This window comes from Nilaparvata lugens, chromosome 10 (genome assembly GCF_014356525.2).
Source record: "Nilaparvata lugens isolate BPH chromosome 10, ASM1435652v1, whole genome shotgun sequence".
Classification (NCBI taxonomy): Eukaryota; Metazoa; Arthropoda; class Insecta; order Hemiptera; family Delphacidae; genus Nilaparvata; species Nilaparvata lugens.
This window is the reverse complement of record NC_052513.1, coordinates 43,012,486-43,035,336: the sequence shown is the minus strand read 5'-3', so window position 1 is coordinate 43,035,336 and position 22,851 is coordinate 43,012,486. Positions and strand designations below refer to the sequence as shown.

General features: G+C 35.2%; 2 protein-coding genes across 2 annotated transcripts in view; one reads left to right on the top strand and one right to left on the bottom strand.

The window, feature by feature from the left end:
- Nucleotides 1-22,851, top strand: part of LOC111050580 — a 553,956-nt gene that overhangs the window by 34,221 nt on the left and 496,884 nt on the right.
- The window catches only part of LOC111050578 (leucine-rich repeats and immunoglobulin-like domains protein 2), a 132,925-nt gene that overhangs the window by 6,009 nt on the left and 104,065 nt on the right, over nucleotides 1-22,851 (bottom strand). The window contains exons 5-6 of the mRNA XM_039436900.1: nucleotides 22,120-22,272; nucleotides 11,394-11,574 (exon numbers count right to left, since the gene is read on the bottom strand). Coding sequence (XP_039292834.1) covers nucleotides 11,394-11,574; nucleotides 22,120-22,272 — 334 coding nt within the window. The remainder of the gene's footprint in view (nucleotides 1-11,393; nucleotides 11,575-22,119; nucleotides 22,273-22,851) is intronic.

The window sequence follows — 22,851 nt, the reverse complement described above, 5'->3', positions numbered from 1 at the left end:
AGAGATATTCTTCCTCTTCTTCTTCTTCTTCTTCTTCTTCTTCTCCGATTCTCTGTTTTTCCGATTTGATCCGTTCTTCTGCTTCATCTTCTTCATCATCTGGTGCCTGCTTCTGATTGGCTCTCGTCGACCAATGTCGATGGCTGAACGAGTCGGCCAATAGGAAGCGTAGGCTTGTGTTGCACTGCTCCATTTTACATCATCATCATCATCATCATCATCATATATCATCTTTCATTTATCAATACAAATCACAAGTCATAATGGGCCTAGCCCAAAACTGCTCCACTCCCAAAATTCATGAATTTTAAGAATATGAGGTACATTCAATTTCTGGAAACGAAATTTGATTCGAATTGGAAGAATGAAGTAACATAATGTAATAAGAAAACAAAGATATTGTCAAATTTCACTAAAAATTTTCCTCAGTACAGCTGATGATGCGTTGGTTAACTACGTGAAACCATGGTTCTGTTTTAAAGTTTTTAATAAATTTTTAGTGAAATTTGACAATATCTTTGTTTTCTTATTATGGAGAGATTTCACAACATCACCATCAATTCTACTAATTTTATTTAACATAACGTACTTTTTGGACATAATTCAATCAAAATTCGGAAAAGTTTGTAGGTATGTTAGTCCTCTTCTGATCATGTATATGATTTCTGTATTATGGACTGCAAAATCTATATATATAAAAGCGAAATGGCACTCACTCACTGACTGACTCACTCACTCACTCACTCGCAGAACTAAAAATCTACTGGACCAAAAACGTTCAAATTTGGTAGGTATGTTCAGTTGGCCCTTTAGAGGCGCACTAAGAAATCATTTGGCAATACTTTAACTCTAAGGGTTGTTTTTAAGGGTTTAAAGTTCATCTTTTAGCATGTATATTCTTCTTCTCCCAATCTCTTAATTATAATTGAAATTTCCATATCATATGTTACTATAGAACTATAATCTAGATAGAGTACCTCTTCGAAACAGTTGTTAACAGGCAACTAAATTAATAATTTTGTCAGGTTGGCATTAAGTTGAGTTGACTTTGTTAGGTTGGTACCAAGTTGAAGATTGTCCTAACATATGATAAAAATGCTCAAATGAAAAATGCAGGCGAGCGGAGCGAGCCTGCTGATCTCATTCCTGGACGATCCAGTCGGAGGTCCAGGGGGCGGAGCCGAAGCGAGCCTGACGGCTAGTAATAAATAATTACAGAGTTTGAATAGGTGGAGTTGAAAACATGATAATGAGCGCTTATAATACTGTTTGAAATATATAGACCCTACTGTGTAGATACTGTGAGATATAATTATGATACTGTGGATAGGTGATGTCACCCATCTTGCTAACTGTCAATGTGTGTCCGTGTGTGTTGATGACATTATTCATCAATGTGAGTGACAGTGACAGAGATAGTGACAGTACTGTGACAGGTGACAGAGATAGTGACATTAGGGTCGTCTACACGCTTCACTTGTTTCCAGGGTAGCGTGAATAACTAGCCTACTAACAAATCAATATGATACCTCTTAGCCCAGCCAATCCGGCTAGAGTTCAATTTAGTCCTAACTGTACGTTAGTAGTCTATAGATTCGTATGAAATTCAAAATTTGCTCTTCAAGCATCATCAAGATCGAGATAACTGGGTATGACTGCTGATAAAAGTTCATTTGGAATAAACTACAGTTGAACCTCTGTATAACGAAGTCGATTATCCTGAGAAAAAATTCGCTGCAGAGAGGTATTCGTTATTGAGAGGTTGTTCTGTCAAGAGAACTGACACGATCTTGTGGATCTTATCACAGGAGGTAATTAAATGAATATGGTGCATTGAAGATAACATCGGGAATATTTTGTTCTCGTTCTAAGATATTATATAACATAACAAGTGACATTTTGCAAATAGTGGGAGGATGGGGAAATCCAAAATTCCCGTTTCTTCATTCATAAATGGCGGGTTCTAACAATTGAAATGTGTGAAAAAAGCAAGGATGAGACAGTCCAATCGTTTACTTGCCTGGTCAACGAATGACTAGTACTTGGGATTCTACATTTCCAGTAACTTGCATTCAATTTCCGACATATGTTTCAACCTCTATTGACTGTCTACCACCCTATATTTTGCCTACCTGAATTGCCATTACTCTTAGCCTCTTAACTATTGAAAATGTTCCAACTATTGATATATTGTTATTGAAACTATTGATATCTGTTGAATCCCTTGCAAATGACTATTTGCTTCCCATTCACACTACATTTTGTATGTTGAAGTGAAAAGAAAACTTTGTTGTTGAGAGGTCCGAAATTCGTTAAATAGAGGTAAATAAGCAGCCAAACTCTAAAATGTCATGAGACGGGGTAAAACTTGTTGTATAGAGGATTTCGTTAAGTGGAATAGAGAGGAATAAGTTCGTTATAGAGAGGCTTGACTGATGTGAATGTAAACGATTAATAGAAATATTGAGTCAGAAATAAACGTACAAAAGAAATCAGTTTTATCAATAAAATCATGAATGAGTTAACCCTAAATGGTTGCTGATAAGTCACGTTTGTCGGTTTTGAATAATATTTATATGATAGTAGAAACAGATAAATTAGGAATATTACATTTATTACATTCCTTAATCACAACATTAAATTAATGATTGATTGAGTACTTTATTTATGTAGATTACAATATATACTGGCTTATACACTTATATACAATAGCTTACAATACAGCAAAATTATAGATGAATTTACATAATATAGACTAAGAAAATAATTATTGAACTGTATATGATATGAAAAAGCAGTTTGTAATATAATAACTATAGATAATAATCATATTGTTATGCATCTACATAAATTGGCGGAGCTTTGGACATATCAATGTCCATTCTTCGGAAAGAATATTAAAAATATCCTCCCCACTAACTCTCTACCAAAATGATTGGGAGAGAATCAACAGGATAAACCCAAAACTGTTCCTCTCCCTAATTTTGATAAAAATAGTCCAAATGAGGTTATGAAAACACTTTTATATTGAGTCAGAAGTAAACGTATTTTTAATTGGGAATTAATTTATCAATGAAGCCTTGATGGAGATTACCTTCTATGGTTGTCAATAAAGCATGTTTGTTCGTTTGAAATAATTTATAATGATAGAAACAGGAAATCAAGAATATGTGAGAAATAAGCTTAGATGAGAAATAAGCGACACCATGATCGAGATAACCTTAAATGACTGCTGATAAACCACGTTTAGTACGAATATTGGGAAGAATAATGTTCGGAATGGAAATAAAGCTCTGATAATAGCCGAGATTAAAGTAAACGATCGGTTCACAAATTCGTTAATAATTCAGAGTTTCAGGGAATGAATGATTCAGGGTTTTTGGTGGAAATTCAGCCGTCAGACAGGTGTTATACAATCCGTGTATTCTCACACACTTTTATTCCATTTTTAACGAGCACAGCTATAGTGAGGTCCACGTTATAATGGCAGTAGATCAACATTGGTGTTGCTATCCTAGTATTTGATCAACATTGGTGTTGCTATCCTTGTCTATCATTCGACAAAGCAGATAGCGCTATCCTCTTCTATCTCTGCAACGTTGCCAGATTAGTTCAAAGCAGAAATACAATTAATCAACAAAATATTCAGTCTCAATCATGCACATTTATTATCCAATCATTGAAAATTATATTTCCTAGACGAATAAAATATAATTGATTACCCCAAACAACAATGAACAGCTAATATATAATATCAGATATACCGGTATCAGCTATCCTCTACAGTGACAAGGCAGAGAATCGGCAACACTGTTCTCCTATCTTTCTCCACTGCCATTATAACGTGGACCCCACTATATGCAAATGACTCATTGCACCGATATTATTCCACCTCTTGGTTGAAGTCAAGTTTGTCTGTATTATTTGTTTTGAGGTTGTACCAATCAGTAAAGGATAATCCAACATTTATTGAAGCTCTGCTGATGTGACTGGTTTATTATTTATAGAAGGCATTTTTGAGGTGCTTGTAGCATAATTATCAAATATGGACATATTTGAGAGGATAGCTTGTATATCGTACAGTACAGTATTATTAGAGTAATAACCGAGATTTGGAAACGATCTATTGCATCATTCATCTCATAAAGTGATAAACATAACCTATTTTTGGATAATTTCTATCTAAATTTGGGAAAGAAACAGTTTTGAGCTTCAAGCCTGTTTTTACTTCCTTGCCCTATTACCATAGGTAAGGAAGGTATTGCTTTCCGAAAAAAAATAAGGTACCCCAATTTCTAAATTTCTATACGTTTCAAGGTCCCCTGAGTCCAAAAAAGTGGTTTTTGGGTATTGGTCTGTATGTATGTGTATGTGTGTGTATGTGCGTCTGTGTACACGATATCTCATCTCCCCTTCAACGGAATGACTTGAAATTTGGAACTTGAGGTCCTTACAATATAAGGATCCGACACGAACAATTTCGATCAAATGCAATTCAAGATGGTGGCTAAAATGGAGAAAATGTTGTCAGAAACAGGGTTTCTCGCGATTTTCTCAAAAACGCCTCCAACGATTTTGATTAAATTCATACCTAAAATAGTTATTGATAAACTCTATCAACTGCCATAAGTCCCATACCTGTAAAAATTTCAGGAGCTCCGCCCCATCTATGCAAAGTTTGATTTTGGATTCTCAATTTTCAGGCTTCAGATACAATTTAAACAAATAATTTTGAGTGGAAAAGATTGAGCATGAAAATCTCTACAATTAATGTCCTGCAACATTTTCACCTGAAATTTAAAATAAGCTCGAAATTCGAGAAAATGTGATAGGCCAATTACAAACTGTTGATTATATTAAATCATTCACTATGGAGAGATAGAAGACCTCGTATGTCTCCAGCGTTATTGCCCTGTCACCAGCTGGCTCAGATCTTTGTTTATAAGTAGACATGAGATGCGCGAGAACACTAGCGTCAGGTGATCAATTTTCATAACGGCAAAGAAAGTTGTGTGAGTGCGCCACACCATATTTTTCCTTTTCAATCATAGTTGAGAATGATATTGTATGTATAAATAAATAAAATTAATAATTTAATTTGATTTGAATTTTATTTGAAACTTATGATAGAAAATTACGAATTAAATTCAATTTCAAGTCGACTTTTTCTAATTTTTATGCAGATACAAAAGTTTTCTATAAAATCACTTAACTTATATTAGCTACTTTATTTAAATTATCAAAAACAATATAGAAACTTGAAGTACTCTCTCATTTGAAACATGTTAATTTTTAAAACGTTCCAAGCAACTAGTTTCGGCTTACTTTCAAATAAGAGTTGTTTGTTTCATATTTTTCTTCAGTCACAAAGGAACCTTGGAAGACAATGCGTTAAGACACTCATCTCTTGGAAACTATGTTCTTGAAATTCAATTTCAAGTCAACTCTTCCTCATTCTTATGTAGATGCAAAAGTTAGGCTCAACTCACACTAATTCAACCGGCTCTTGTGTAACGGGGCCTCACAGCAATTTCTCCGCACTTTCTCTGAATGCTCTTGTTTGATGGTTTGATTTTATTCAAAAATTCATTCATAAATAATTGGTTAATTTCTGTTCCAGCAAACAATCAGAACTATGTTGTCGTCATTAAAAATGACGATCGGACGGACGCCTGAGCTTAGTTTTTACTCTTCCAAAAATTATCCTAATTATGATAATTATCTATCAAACTAATTGAATCGACTATTAGGCTCAACTCACACCTACGCAACTCAGGTCGAGAAGAGACTCGACTCTAGTCGAGAGCATGTGTTTCCAAATGGTGACACTCAGACCAGTCGATTCTAGTCTCCGCGAGGTCACAATTTGAAAACACATGCTCTCGACTAGAGACGAGTCTCTTCTCGACCTGAGTCGCATAAGTGTGAGTTGAGCCTTAGTATTGTGATATATTATCCCCGTCATAAAAACATATCAAAAGACAATGCGTTATGGGTACGTCCATCCCTTGAAGTTTGGTCACCCTTACAAAGGGAGTAGCAGGTGCATGTATCTTAACTTATCCAATCCAGTGATGCTGGAATATTTATACAATTTATTTATTGAAAAAAGCACAAGATCAATATTGGAAAAGCAATGGAATGGTAATAGCATAGAGAAACAATAGCATATTCCAATCCCATGGTATAGGGCGTTTATGTCGCAACTTTTACTGTTATCTCAAGCTTATAGTCCACGTAGTTGTTTCCTGTGAAGTTTTATGACGCTGGTAGTCTCTCATATTTTGCCGTTCATACACTCTTACCCGGTCAAAACAGTAAAAATCGACAATAATCGACAGTAATCGGCTTGAGATAATAGTAAAAGTTGCGACATAAACGCCCTATACCATGGGATATCTACTTATGCTATTGTTTTTCTATGATAATAGTCTACTTAAGATCCTGAACATCGTATGACAAAAGAATGTCAATATTGAACATCAGGTGTAACCTGGGAGTTGGGAGGTCGTTCGTAGCGTAGAACGAATCTCTCGTTTCTCTTTTTCTTTCTTCTCTTTTTTCCGGTCTTCTCTTCTTCCTCCTTTCTTTTTCCCCTTCCTCATATTTCCTCTCCTTTTTCGTTTTGTTTTCGTAGCTGCTAATCGAATCGCGTTCACAGATGACAAATTTTCCACTTAGTTGTTCAAAAAAGTAACACGGGCGAAAAATGGGACGAAAAACGTAACCTTGAAACGGTCAACCCCACTAAAACGCAGTTGCGATTCCACTACTAAGTTTATCGAGAAATCAAACGGGCGGAAAACGAAACGAAGACGTAAGCGTGAAACGGACAACACTAATAAAAACGCATTTACAGTTTCATCATCACTTAGTTCTACAAAAAATCACACGGGCGGGAAACGAGACGAAAACGTAACCGTCAATCGGACAACGTTTCTAAAACTGCAATTGCAATAATTAAGTCACAGAGCTGCTCCAGAAAACGAGACGAAAACGTAACCGTAAAACTGACGTACAAATAAAAACGCTTTTGCAGTTTCATCATCACTGAGTTGCTCGAAAAATCACACGGGCGGAAAACGAGATGAAAAACGTATCCGTAAAACGGACAACGCCACTAAAAACGAAATTGCAATTTATTACCTGTCACCTTATTGCCGCGAGAGAAATTTTATGTCAACCGTTGATTCGTAAGGGACGTTCCGCCTTGTTTAATGTGTTTAGTTAAGTTATCAGTTTTGAAGTTAAGTTGAGTACTTCCATAGAGACACATCTTGGAATTGGAAAGTTTGTTGTTTTGTAATGTTGGCTACAGTCTTGTATTCTCTCTCAATTAATCTTCACTTCGCTCTCACTCACCCCTCTTCAATCCTTTCTCAAACTTCTCTCTCTGTATCTTTTTCCTTCGTTTTCCCACACTTTTTTCGCCCTCTTATTTTTCTCCTTCCTAGAAACTCCTTTACACTTTTTTCTCTTTTCTCACCACACCTTTAACCGTTGTTACACTCTTGTTTCACTCTCTCTTTCTTTCCCTACTCCTCTATTCTCCCTCTCTTCCTCCCTTCTCAAACCCTTGAGACGTTCTCCTCTCATTCAACCTTTCTCAACCACTCTCACTCGCTCCCTCTCTCTCTCACACTCTCTCTCTCTCCATCTCAGCCATGTAATTGGTAGAGTTTACCTTCTCAATTTTCTTCTCATTTCCATCCATCCTCTGTGTTCGTCACTCTCTTTCTCAATCTCTCTCTCTCTCTCTTTTGGTAGAGAGTTAGTGGGGAGGATATTTTTAATATTCTTTCCGAAGAATGGACATTGATATGTCCAAAGCTCCGCCAATTTATGTAGATGCATAACAATATAATTATCTATAGTTATTATATTACAAATTACTTTTTCATATCATATACAGTTCAATAATTATTTTCTTAGTCTATATTATGTAAATTCATCTATAATTTTGCTGTATTGTAAGCTATTGTATATAAGTGTATAAGCCAGTATATATATTGTAATCTACATAAATAAAGTACTCAATCAATCAATCAATCTCTCCCGGTCGTGTGTTGATGAGACGGATATTATTCTATATCCTTCTTAAAGAATCCACAATTATTTGTTGAAACACCGCCGATTTATGTAGTTACATTACAATTTTATATCATCGTTATTCTAATTGCATTTAATCTTTATTATCATTGATTAACTATCTATACTTTGTAAAATTCGTTGAATAATTAGCATTACCATCATTTAATGGAAATTAGTGTATAAACCAGTAAATATTGTAACATACATAAATAAATAAATCTAATCTAATCTCTCATTTCCCCCATTCCTCCATTCACTCTTTCCCCTCCCTTCGTGAGCTCTCATTACATTTTTCTCTCTTTCTCACTCGCTCACTATCTCTCACCATCTCTATCTATTTATCTTTCTCCCTCTCTTTCTCTCTCAGCCTTTGTATTCTCTAGAGTTTTCCACTTCATTGTTAGTCTCTCTCTCGCTCTCTTTTTTCTCTCTCTCTCCTCTCTCACTCAATCTCTCTCACTCTCAGCCTTTGAACTCGGTAGTGCTTTCGTTGCTATTTTTCTTTCTATTTATTTATTTCTCTCTCACACACACCCTTTTCATCTTTCATATTTTTCCTCCCTCCTTAAACTTCTCTTACTCTCTTCTCTTTCTCTCACACCATCTCACCCCCACAACAAACCCGTTCTAAATCTAATTCTTTCCTCTTAATCAACTCGAAGTTCTGTTATTTTTCCCAGTCTTCGTTCAGTGTCTGCCCTCCATGGGATTGAGTTATTAGTTGTTGTTTTGGATGGACGAGTTGAAAAAATGAATCTTCCAGTAGAAGTTGAAAAATAAGTAGATTCAGTTGAACAATTGGTGGAACAATGTCTAGTGAGGTACATGTTATGATGACAGAGAAGAAATATAAAAGAAAAGAGTTGCCGATTCTCTGCCTTGCAACTGCCTTCTACAGAGGATACCTGATACTGGTATATCTGTTGTAATATTCGAAAAGGTTAGCGCTATCTGTTTTATCGAATGATAGACAAGGACAGCAATACCAATATCAATCAAATAGTTTCATTATAACGTGGACCTCTACGTGTTTATATAGGAACTATTTTTTTGGTAAATCACAAAAGCCTTCACAATAAGCATCATGGTTCCAGTAGTAAATAAACAAGGAAATATTATTTTAGAAATAGGAAGATATTAGCTTTGTTTCTTTGGTAGAGAAACTCTCTTCAAGTTTGACCCATAACAAACAGAGATGGAAAAATGAATATCAAAGAAAATATAATTCATTCATACTTTTTACTTCTCTCTCTCACTCCTTCTCTCACTCTCTCTTTCTCACACCATCACACACACTAACTCTACCTTTGGTAGCCTAACTCTCTACCAAAGGTTGAGTTAGTGGAAAGGATATTTTGAATATTCTTTCCAAAGAATGGACATTGATATGTCCAAAGCTCCGCCAATTTATGTAGTAGATGCATAACAATATTATCTATAGATATTACCAATTGCTTTTTTCATATCATATATGTAGTTCAAAAATCATTTTCTTAGTCTATATTATGTAAATTCATCTATAATTTTGCTGCATTGTAAGCTATTGTATATTAGTAAAAGCCAGTATATATTGTAATCTACATAAATAAAGTACTCAATCAATCTCTCTCTCTCTTGCCTATCCTTTTCTGGCTTCTTTGCAATCGGAGTGAGAATGATCGTTCCTGCTCTGTGCTCGCTTCTGATTGGCTCTCGTCGACCAATGGCAAGCGATGGGTGATCTGAACGAATCAGCCAATAGGAAGCGTAGGCTTGAATTTCACTCCAACTTTTGTTGTTCATACTTCTCTAACTATTATAAGAATAACTTTATGAGGTCAGTGGCGATAATCTACCCTAGATTAATTTCTACCCTAGACGATAAGGTTTGTAGAATATTCATTCAAAGTTTGGAAGCTTTGTATCAAACTTTAGTGTTTTTGTAAGGAGATATCTCCTGGTTTGTAGAATTCATTAAAAGTTTGAAAGTTTTGTATCAAATTTTGATGTTTTGTATCGAGTTGAAATGATACTGAATCATATTGTGTTGATACTGTACCATGATTGTTTGGTGAAACTGTATCATTTATGGTGATACCAAAAAGAAAAGATAACCCATGGTTTTCAGAATTCATTCAAAGTTTGGAAGTTTTGTATCTAATTTTATGTTCTGTATCAAGTTGGGATGATACTGTATCATATCGTGTTGATACTGTACCATGATTGTGTGGCAATACTGTATTATTTATGGTGACACCAAAAAAAAGAAGATAGTATAAGAACATATCCCATGGTTTGAAGAATTCATTAAATGTTTGGAAGTTTTGTATCAAATTTTGGTGTTGTGTATTGAGTTGAGATGATACTGTATCATATTGTGTTGATACTGTATCATATTGTGTTGATACTGTACCATGATTGTTTGGTGATACTGTATCATTTATGGTGATACCAAAGAGAAAATATAACATAAGAAGATATCCCATTATTTTTAGAATTCATTCAATGTTTGGAAGCTTTGTATCAAATTTTTGTGTTTTTTATCAAGTTGAGATGATACTGTATCATATAGTGTTGATACTGTATCATGATTGTGTGGTGATAATGATGATTATGTGGTCATCATTTTGATGATATATTTGTCACCATGAATAATACAGTATTGCCCCACAATCATGGTACAGTATCAACAAAATATGATACAGTATCATCTCAACCTGATACACTACACAAAATTTTGATACAAAACTTTCAAACTGTGAATAAATTCTACAAACTATGAGATATCTTCTTATATTCTCTTTTGGTATGACCATAAATGATACAGTATCGCCACAAAATGATACTATCACCATACATGGTACAGTATACACAATACGATACCGTATCTTCTAATCTTGATACCCAACACCAAAGTTTGATACAAAACTAAACTTCCAAACATTGAATGAATTCTACAAACCATGACATATCTTCTTATGTTATCTTTTCTCTTGGGTATGACCATGAATGATACAGTATCGCCACAAAATGATTCAGTATCACCACAAAATGATTCAGTATCGCCACACAATGATTCAGTATCGCCACGAAATGATACAGTATCATCTCAACTTGAAACACAACACTAAAATTTGATACAAAAATTCCAAACTTTAAATAAATTCTACAAACCATGGGATATCTTCTATGATATCTTTTGTCTATGATAATACTCTGAGTAGTTTGTACCCAACTCCTATTCACGGAAAAAATAATTTACTGTACTTTTTGTGATCTACTAACTTCTTCACTTGTGAATTTCGTGAAATTGAATGACTTACTCATTTTTCTGGAGATTGAGGAATGTAATGGAGTCCCCGAATACGTTAAAGGCATCCTCTGAGACGTAGGAGATGTTGTTGGCTCTGAGGTCCAGATGACGTAATCTGTGAAGACGTCTGAGGGCGTCGCTTGGTATCGCGTGTAGATTGTTGTCTCCAAGTCTCAAATACTGAAGATTCTCTGAAAAATTGAAACAAAAAAAATTATGAACTCATCATTTGAAACACTTGATTACTTGAAACAAAAGCTACTTAAATTCTTACTCCCGGTGAATACGACACAAGTTTATTGAATTTTAACTGTGCTTACATGAAAATTCAACTGTCATGCAATTACAGTGTTGAAATTCAATCAACAATAGCCACCAAGAAGCAATGAGAGAAGCGGATGCCAAATGTGAACAGGACTTAATCTCGGATAAATCTCAAAAGATTTGGAATGATTAAAAGTTGACACATCCCAGCATATTATTTAGATCTAGAAAAAAAGTCATTGAAACTGTTGTGGCCAATGCTTGATTTGAAAAGTTGGCAGGCTGCTTGATGCTGCCATCTGGTGGCGGTTGTTGGAATTATTTTGAATCAGCTGTTTTTTCGTCGCTGGGCTGGAATTGGAAATTGGTCGATTTGTCGAGTATGTTCTTTGGTTGAATTGTGTTTTTCGGCTTTTTTGTATTAAAAAGTTTTTTCTCGTATTTTTACTTTCCTTGCCCTATTACCATAGGTGAGGAAAGTATTGCTTTCCGAAAAAAATTAAGGTACGGTACCCCAATTTCTAAATTTCTATACGTTTCAAGATCCCCTGAGTCCAAAAAACTGGTTTTTGAGTATTGGTCTGTATGTGTGTGTGTGTGTGTATGAGTTTAATTCTCCCAATTAACGGAATGACTTGAAATTTGGAACTTAAGGTCCTTTAACTATAAGGATCCGACACGAACAATTTCGATCAAATGCAATTAAAGATGGCGGCTAAAATGGCGAAACTGTTGTCAAAAACAGGGTTTTTCGTGATTTTCTCGGAAACGGCTCCAACGATTTTGATCAAATTCATACTTAAAATAGTCATCGATAAGCTCTATCAACTGCCACAAGTCCCATATCTGTAAAAATTTCAGGAGCTCCGCCTCATCAATGCAGATAGATTCCCAATTATCAGGCTTTAGATACAATTGAAACAAAAAAAATCAAGTGGAGTAGATTGAGCATGAAAATCTCTAAAATTAATGTTCAGTAACATTTTCACCTAAAATTGAAAATAAGCTTTAAATTCGAGAAAATGCGATTATTCAATTGCAAATTATTGTTGATTCTATTAAATCATTCACTATGAAGAAATAGCAGACCTCATGTGTGTCTCCAGCGTTATTGCCCTGTCACCAGCTGGCTCAAATCTTTGTTTATAAGTAAACTTGGAATGCGCGTGGAGACTAGCGTCAGGTGATCAATTTTCATAACGGCAAGGAAAATTGTGTGAGTGCGCCACACCAGATTTCTTGTATTGAAAAGTTTTTTCTCGTATTTTGTGTATTTTGTATCTTGTCATGAGAATTGAATGAATTTCGGTATACGTAAAAGCGTCTTCATCGGTTTAAAATTAACTTCACATTTTTCTAAATATTTTATTGCAATACACCTTCGAACATTGAAAATCTCCAGTACTTTAAACGATTTCCTTAGAAACTTTCATGACCATGTTCTCAAATTTGAATCAACTCATATAAATTAATTGTCAGGTATTGACAATTTGATCGACATCATTGATCATTGTTAAACATTGCTTCCAATTCTATATTGCTCCTCCAAACAAGATTTGTTCAATCATTGAAGATTTATCAAAGATTGACCTCGAATATGAATCAACAATATAATCTGATTTGATTCTCATTATAAAGTATTCGTCAACTCCAATATTCTTTCGATAATTTTCTGAATATGATCTTTGTTATTGATTGATATCAAAGCTGATCTTCAGGAAATTTTATATAGGAAATTTTGCAGAAACATTTTCCTCTCCACCAATCAACTTTCACTCTGGATTTTCCTTGACAAGGCCGGATTTAGAAATTAGAGTTGCCAATAATGAAAATGGATAACCGAAATGATGTTGCATCTGATCAACAACCGAGAAGTACCCAACTCCATTCATAGCTCCATGACAAACAACTGAATTTGTAACTCCATTCGGAATGAAGTTATATCTGATGTTGATCAACAACCGCGAGTTATCTAACTTCATTTCTTAGTGGAGTTATAGTCGCAACACGACAGCAAAACCTTTTGTTGCTGGCTGTGAAACGCGTGATACATTACGACAGTCATGTCAACCCACAGCAACCGTCAGGCAACACGTAATTTATGACTTTAGTTTTCCGCGCGTTTTATTTGGAGCCGCAAGTTGCTCCTCGCTACCCAACAAAAACTTGATATTAACTGCAAAAGTATTCGGTCGACTTCCTACTTCCCTGCTATCTTTTCACAATTTGAAAGCACGAAGCTAGATGCGTCAATTGTTCAAGTTTTCAGTTGACATGAAACGTCTCTTTGAGAGAGAGAGAGACAAAGTGTGAGAGATAGAGAGAGAGAGAGAGAGCGAGGACCACACAGTGAGGATGTGAATAAGATGGAAATGAAGAAGAAAAACTCTACTAGGTACAATAAAGGGAAATGAAGACAACTTTCGGGAAAACACGGAAAGATTGAAAGAGAGAGACTCTCTGTGAGGTTGAGGGAGGAAGGGAGAGAGAGTGAGTGTGTGTGTGTGTGTAAGAGAGAAGAAGGGTGAGTGAGAGATACCTACAAAGAGGATGACAGCGAAATAAAAATTAAGAAGAATAACTCTCTCAAGAACAAAAGGAAAATGAAACAACGATTGAGAAAAGCCAGAGAGAGAGAGAGAGAGAGAGAGAGAGAGAGAGAGAGAGAGAGAGTGAGAGAGAGTGTGTGAATGTAAGACAGAAAGAGGGAATGAGTGAGAGAGTCTAACAGAGAGGATGTAAATGAGATGGAAATGAAGAAGAAAATCCCTACCAGGTACAATAGGGGGAAATGGAGACAACCTTCAAGGAACCGAGAAGGTGAGAGTGCTGAATGGCTGCCTATATTCAAATCCTAGGGGGGCGAAGTTAGGGCGCAGCCGGCCCTCTCTGACACTCAACCCTTCAAATTCTAAGCTGCAAAATATTACACAAACAAATGAAGAGTTGAAGGAAGAAAGAGATAGACTAACAAAGAAAGATAGAGAGACTAACAAAGAGGATGGAAATGAGATGAAAATGAAGAAGAAAAAACTGTCCAGAGTAGAGAGGGGAAATGGAGACGATTGAGGAAAGACAGAGAGAGAGAGAGAGAGAGAGAGAGAGAGAGAGAGAGAGAGAGAGAGAGTGAGTGAGCGAGTGAGCGAGTGAGTGGCGAGAGAGACTAACGAAGAGAATGGAATTGAAATGAAAATGAAGAAGGAAAACCATGAAGTTTAAAGGGGAAATGGAAACAACGATTGAGGAAAAACAGAGAGTGAGTGAGAGAGAGATTAGATTAGATTAGATTAGATTTCTTTATTAATGTATTTTACAATACTTACTGACTTATACACTTATTCACTTAAATGACAATAATACTAGATAATACTGGAGATTAGATTAATTTATTTATGTATGTTACAATATTTACTGGCTTATACACTAATTTACATTAAATGACGATAATGCTAGTTATTCAACGAATTTCACAAAGTATAAATAATTAATCAATGAGAATGAATATAGAAATTCAATTAGAATAACGATAGTATAATAATGTGATGTTACTTCATAAATCGGCGGTGTTTCAACAAATAATTGTCGTTCCTTTTAGAAGGAAAAAAAATATCCTTCCCATTAACACACGACCAGGTTGTGATGAATTAAGCTTGAGAGAGGAATAGAGTGAGTGAGTGAATTAGTGAATGAGTGAGTGAGAGAGTGCGGAGAGAGACTAACGAAGAAAATGGAGTTGAAATGAAAATGAAGAAGGAAAGCCATGCTAAGTTCAAAGGGGAAATAATGAAAACAACGATTGAGGAAAAACAGAAAGAGAGAAAAGTGGCTTTCTTTGTTAGTTCACGTGAAAAGGAAGAACTCTCAAACTACCTACTTTATTCACTTCATGCCACTATTTTCGAGCGTTTTCTTATAGAGGTCATGCTATTCTCAGTTGACACTGGATCAGAATAGAACTGTGATATTGTTTCCATTGAATTTGCTCCAAAATAAGAAATCCTAGAGGATTGTGAGTTCTGAATGCGGATTTTGCCACGTTTTTTTCTAGTCTATTTCTATTCAAAACAAGATATATCAATAGCATTCATGAATGGATTTGTAGTATAAAATGGTCTGTGTCCTATCGATATATTTATTTGATTTCGTAATTTATTTTATTATCATTATGATGTATGAATGGGTCAGAATTATTGAAAGTTGTCCCTATTCTACACATGCATAGCCATAGATAGCCATGTGAAAAACATGGTTTCACATGAAGATAGCCATGTGTAAAACATGGTTTCACATGAAGATAGCCATGTGTAAAACATGGTTTTAATTGGAGATAGCCATGTAAAAAACATGGTTTTACATGAAAATAGCCATGTGTAAAACACGGTTTCAATTGAAGATAGCCATGTGAAAAACATGGTTTTAATTGAAGATAGCCATAGCCATGTGAATAACATGGTTATCTTCCATGTCTCCAATCTGGAGTGTGAGTGTAACAGATAAAGAGTTCCCAGAATTTAAAAGAATCCCATTCACAAAATAACCTTTTTTCTGAACCTTGATTTTTCGGGCCAAATGTTTGCGTTCCTCTGATCCAGTCTCACAATAGTTTGGAGTTTGAATTTCACCACCCCCCACCCTATCAACCCAATCCTCCCTCAAACAGAGTCCAGGGCCTCATCAAGCAAATTGAGTGAGTCGCTTAACTGACTCAACTTCAGTGAAGCATAATGAAAGGCCACCTTTCTCACTCTCACTCTCTCTCTCTCCTTCTCTCGGTCCTATCATTCCAAACTCAGATTTTTTGTTTCTGTTAATCTTTTTTTAGGTTTTTCTTTTTCTACTACCACGTAAACCTCTCCTTTTTCTTCTTCTTCTTCTTTTTCTCCGGCCTTCTTATTATTATCCTTCTTCTTCTTCATCATACTTCATTATAACTCTGCTACGAACAAACTACCACTTTATCTGTTCAACTCCCCAGAATCAAGGGAGTAATCTCTGAAGTAAATTTAGTGAGTCCTGCCAATTTTTAAACAAGTTTAGACACTCTGCTTTTTCATCAGTGTCAGAGAAAATTGAGATTAGAACTGAATTAAACTGAAAGTGATCTAGAACTCCAATCAATATTCAAACTATTTTCATCTATAAAAGTAAAAATTCAGAGTATTTTTTGAGAAACTTTTTTCTCAATTAGTAGAATGACGAATTCTTGAGGAATATTTTACAAATTCGTAATGTTTAGATAAATTGTTTGATTGGTTGTCAGCCTCCCATCAAAATCTGTGCTAGCAATGCATTCTCTTCCATTTTACATTGCTCATATAGTGAGGTCCACGTTTTAATGGCAGTATTTGATTAGCAATGGTATTGCTATCCTTTGTCATTCAACAAAGCCGATACAAACATTCTCCTTCTCGCTTTGCTCTGTTTCCAGATCGTCTTCTAACAATGTAGATTCAATCATTAATAAACAAAACAGTTCATCTCAATTATGAAAATCCATTATGAAATTATTGAAAAATATAATTTATTGCTTGATAAAATATAATTGATTATTTAAAACGATGATGAACCGTTGATATTACATCAATGAACCTGTATCAGCTACCGTCCATAGAAGGCATTGACAATACAGATGATCAGCAACGTTTTTCTCCTATCTTTCTCCACTGCCATTATAATGTGGCTTTAGATCCTTTGTAATTTGTCTCCGTATAAATCATGAACAATTTATTTATAACTCCAGTATCTAGTTCATGAATGAATCAATTTCATACAATTTGTACAACAATAAATTGACTCACTCTCATGAATCAATAAACTTCCAAATTTAAATAAGTCACACATTGTCCGAAATAGGTTAAAGCTTGGTTCACACCAAAGTTATTAACAAAATGTTAATAACTTAATTCTTATAGATTCTATTAGATTGAACGGAACTTGACAAACACATATGTTCATCATGTGTATGGTAAGTTATGATAAATCTAATAAAATCTATAAGGATTAAGTTCTTAACATTTTGTTAATAACTTTGGTGTAAACCCGGCTTAAGGCCCGTAGATTCTCGTTTTAAACGGAGAAATAATGACACATTTGTTGATATAGATTAACAACAGCTGTTCGTTCAAACCTCAAATAGAACACATCATGATGAATGGAACCATATCTTTAAGTAAATGTGGTTTAGTGTTTAACGTAAATGGTGCATATGGCCCCAAGTCTTGTAGACTTCACAAGATTTTCAGTCCAGAAGTGTTTTTTCTTTTCCAAAGCAGATTTTCAAATTTTGATGCTTCAAATGAAATAGCTACATGAATTATACCTAAATTCAAAATAATCTATACTATAATAAAGGTAAGAAATGGCTCATACACGTACGGGATAGGAAGTTCACGAATGACGCATCATCACGTCCACTACTGGACTGATTAACTTGAAATTTTGCATATAGATTCTTATATTAACCGAGGATAGTTCCAGGTCTATTTCAAACTATTCAAGATTCCACTCAATAAAATTTAGAGTTTTTCAAGTTTTAAAATTCTGGAGCACGGGCTACCTGCTAGTATTAAATAAATTATTATACCTTAAACTGATAGCTTTCTACAACTCAAGGTTGTTGGATATATAGATTAAATTAATTTTCCCAAAATGACCTAGAACATATATTTGGAGAAATTTCAGTCCTAATATTTGGCCAACTCGTATCCCCTGTGAATTCTCCCTGTCTAGAGACAGCCAGAATTATAGATGATCGATAACGTTTATTTTGCCCTTTACTGACATGTGACAGATGATGAATAATAGTGTTTTTGCCGCTTTCTAATAGAGATGTTGGGTTTTGTGGGGGCAATACCCTTCACTAGTCACGGCACGGCCTTCACAAAGTGTCCATGATCACTAGTCACGGCACGGCCTTCACAAAGTTTCCATGTTTGGGAATGACCTGAAATATGAGGTCCACGTTATAATGGCAGTGAAGGAAGATGGGGGAACAGTGTTGCCGATTCTCTTCGAACTTCAAAAAGTTTCCATGTTTGAAAATGACCTGAAATATGAGGTCCACGTTGTAATGGCAGTGGAGAAAGATAGGGGAACAACGTTGCCGATTCTCTTCGAACTTCAAAAAGTTTCCATGTTTGAAAATGACCTGAAATATGAGGTCCACGTTATAATGGCAGTGGAGGAAGATAGGGGAACAACGTTGCCTATTCTCTGATTTGCCACTGCCTTCTATAGAGGATAGCTGATACCGGCATATAGAGTGTGATATTAACTGTTGAGTGTCGGTTGCACAAAAGCATGTTAAAGCTCAACCATAATTAATTTCAACAGAACCAATCAGAAAAGCATTCTATCGAGAATAGCCTTCTATGATTGGTTCTCGTGGATTTGAACATGATTAAAATTCAACTGGTTTTTCTGCAACCGGGCTTCAGTCTGGTTAAAAATAATCAAGTAATGTCTCATTCATCAAGAAAATGTATTTTCCTACAGTTACTTTAAAAAGTGACCATTCTTGCACTGATAACAGAACGCAAAGAATCACTTTTCCGCTCTAGTGCGCAAAGTATTACTTTGCGTACACTTATTTCTTTGCGTATTATCTTGCAGCCATCCCTGCAAACATCTTGCAGCTGTTGACATTGTTGGCGTGTATTTTGAATGCATATTTGTTCTATCTATATATTTTCTGATTTTCAAATAAATAAAAATGAGAACTCATTAAATTATACATTTTGAATATTATTCATTATTTCAAATAATATTTTTTCATTTATAAATTGATTGGTTGAAAAATTATTTGGAATTCAAGATTCACTCAAAATTATTCAAATTTTCAAATTAATTGGATTAATTCAATTTTTAATTTAAATAAATTATCGATTATTGATTTTCAATTAGATTATCAAGTTTGAAATAAATTGAAGTTGTTATTAATAACAAAACTATACAGACAAACATTTGATGGATTTCAGCCATCATTTTACCCATAATCAATCACTTCTCATATTCAATGGTAACTGTAGGAAAATTTTAATGTGAAATACGTGCGCAAAGTTCCTCTGCTGCACTCAAGAAACCATTCCACCCTCGCCTACGGTTCGTGCGTAAACGTTTTGTTTCGGTGCAACAAACTGTCACTTTGCGCACTAGTTGCACGAATAACTATTTTAAATGAGTAAATAATGAATTTTCATGATCAAGATTGAATAATTTGTAAATTATATTCTACTTCTACATTGTTTATACCGATCTGGCAACATTGCAGAGCTAGAAAAGTATAGCTCTATCAGCTTTGTCGAATGATAGACAAGGTTAGCAACACCGATCTTAATCAAATACTGTCATCACAACGTGGACCTCACTATAGGTAGGGGTAGTCCCAATGGGAGTACGGAATCGGGAGACAGGATGGGAACATGGAAATGGGAGATTTATGAGTCGAACAGTGATAAATAGGCGACACGCTAACTCGGCGGTGGAATCGTGAAATATTTTATTGGAAACCAGAAACCCTTCGAGCATAAAACTGTATGAAGAGACGGCCGTACATTGTTTGATACATTAACGCCTTAATATGTTTCCAGTGGTGTTAGGCTGGAGAAATGGCAAATCGATAGGGCCATAGTTTTTTATGGCTACCACTTTTAAAGAGTAATGTATTCTGTTTTTGTCGTGCAACGTGTGAATATGATGTCTATCAAAATACAGGTGTATCAGTAGAGATTCGATAGATGCATTTGCTGCTATCTATGTTCTTATAATGAACAAATGATTGTCTACTATTGAATCACTAATGATGATTTGTCTACTAATCTATCACTTCAATAATCTATTATATAAAAGCGAAATGGCTCACTGCTCACTCACTCACTCGCAGAACTAAAAATCTACCGGATCAAAAACGTTCAAATTTGGTAGTTATATTCAGTTGGCCCTTTAGAGGCGCACTAAGAACGGATTTGGAAAAATTTCCAAAGATACGCCCAAAATCTGCGTTTTTCCAGCGTTTTCTCAGCTTTATCGAAAACAAGTGGACAGAAAATGTTCAAATTTAGTACAAAAGCTTAGCTAGGGTGTTATAATGTTGTTTTAGAAGGAATTTGCTATAACGTCAAAGATACGCCCAAAATTAGCGTTTTTTTTTGCCTTTTCTCAGATTTATCGAGAACAAATGGACAGAAATTGTTCAAATCTAGTACAGTAGCTAAGCTAGGGTGTGATAATGTTGTGATAGAAGGAATTTGAAATTACGCCAAAGATACGCCCAAAATCTGTGATTTTCCAGCGTTTTTTTGCGCTTTCTCAGCTTTATCGAGAACAAATGAGCAGAAAATGATCAAATATAGGAGCTCAGCTGGGGTGTAATAATGTTGTGTTGGAAGGAATTTGAAATAACGCCAAATATACGCCTAAAATTAGCGTTTTTTTTTTGCGTTTTCTCAGTCCTTCCATCAAGTAATAGACAGAAAATGTTCAAATTACACTAAATAATTGGAATCAATCGGTGATTGAATCGAGCGAGGAAGTTCTTTGACTTTCTGATGGAATGAAGCATGCTCAAATGAAAAATGCAGGCGAGCGAAGCGAGCCCGTTGATCTCATTTTTGGACGATTCAGTCGGTGGTCCAGGGGGTGGAGCCCCCTGGCTAGACGGATATGGCGAGCGAAGCGAGTCTGAAGGCTAATATAATTGAGGAAAGAATTGGCTTATACTCGTACGGGATAGGAAGTTCACCAATGACGTCTGAACGTCGTGACATCTTCACGTCTGAACTACTCAACTGATTAACTGATGTGGACTGACGTATTGGAACATCTTATTATAACATGAACTCACTATACAGAATCTTCTGAAAAAAGGAGCCCATAAGGCACGGCGTGATTCGTCACATCAAAAGAATCAGAAAAAATCTGTTAAGCTCTCCATTTTTCATGCGTTTTGTATGTAATTAGGGATCATTTTTTAAGGTTGCGTTTGTCCATTACAGACTTATCCTACATCTTTCTTTTCGAAATTAAATTTTCTACAAGTTCTGTGAGAAAATATTTTGTATTTATTGTACATTTGACATAGTAAATCTGTTTCAAACCTTAAAGGAACTTGTTTTTCGGGACCAAGTTTCGCGTATTTCGTCACATATCCTAAAAATACTGTAGCTAAATGACTGAAAACGGTTTCATTCAATTTATCAGTTAATTTTACATAAAGTACGATGAATTGTACATCTTAATTAACAGTCAGCAAATACCCGTAGGGCATCGTTTCAGTAGGGGCCCTGAAATTCAGACAAAATCTTCCACTCTGTATAACTTGGTAACCAAGCATTTTTGGACCTAAGTTGATTATAACTTTTTCTCTTCTTTTGATGTGAGGAATCACACCCTGACTTATGGGCTTCTTTTTTCAGAACACTCTGTATAAAAGATTAATTGAGATTAAATTTGTTCAATGAATATTGTCGACTCACCTTCCAATCCGACAAAAGCATCTTCGTCTATCTTAGCGATTGCGTTGCCTTCAATCTCGAGTGAGTTGAGCTGTTTCAGATGCGAGAATACTCTAGCTGGCACTTCTCTCAGATGGTTGTAGGATAGACCCAGCGAGTCGAGATTGTCCAATCCTGGAAAATAATATATAATCATATTAATTTATTCTTCTAGTCGATCCATTGATAATAATTCAATAGATAGGATTATTCAGTTGAGAATAAAAGTATAGTTTATTGAAATTGAAGACTCAGTTATTTTTCTAGATTCCTTTGCCATATTCGGTTTCAAGATACTGTTGTTGGTGAGATCTTCTTCTTCTTCTTCTTCTTCTTCTTCTTCTTCTTCTTCTTCTTCTTCTTCTTCTTCTTCTTCTTCTTCTTCACCCTCTTCTTCTTCTTCTTCTTCTTCATCTGCTTCATCATCTGGTTCCTATCTGTTAACGAATGTTGGCTATCGAGAATTTTAAGCTTCAAACATTCTAAATTCAAAAATAGTTCCTTCTTTCAGTTGAACAAGAAATAATATATAATCATGGATATACAATGATAAAGACAATACATCCACGTGTTGTCTCTGATATAACAACTGTGTTTACAGTGAGGCTTTCGCTCATGTATTGGGGCTCTAAACTCGCCTGTGAGCTTATGGGCTGAAGACAGCTTACGAAACAGTTTGGGTCGTTAAGACGTTGACTTAGTTAGGGCGCCTCA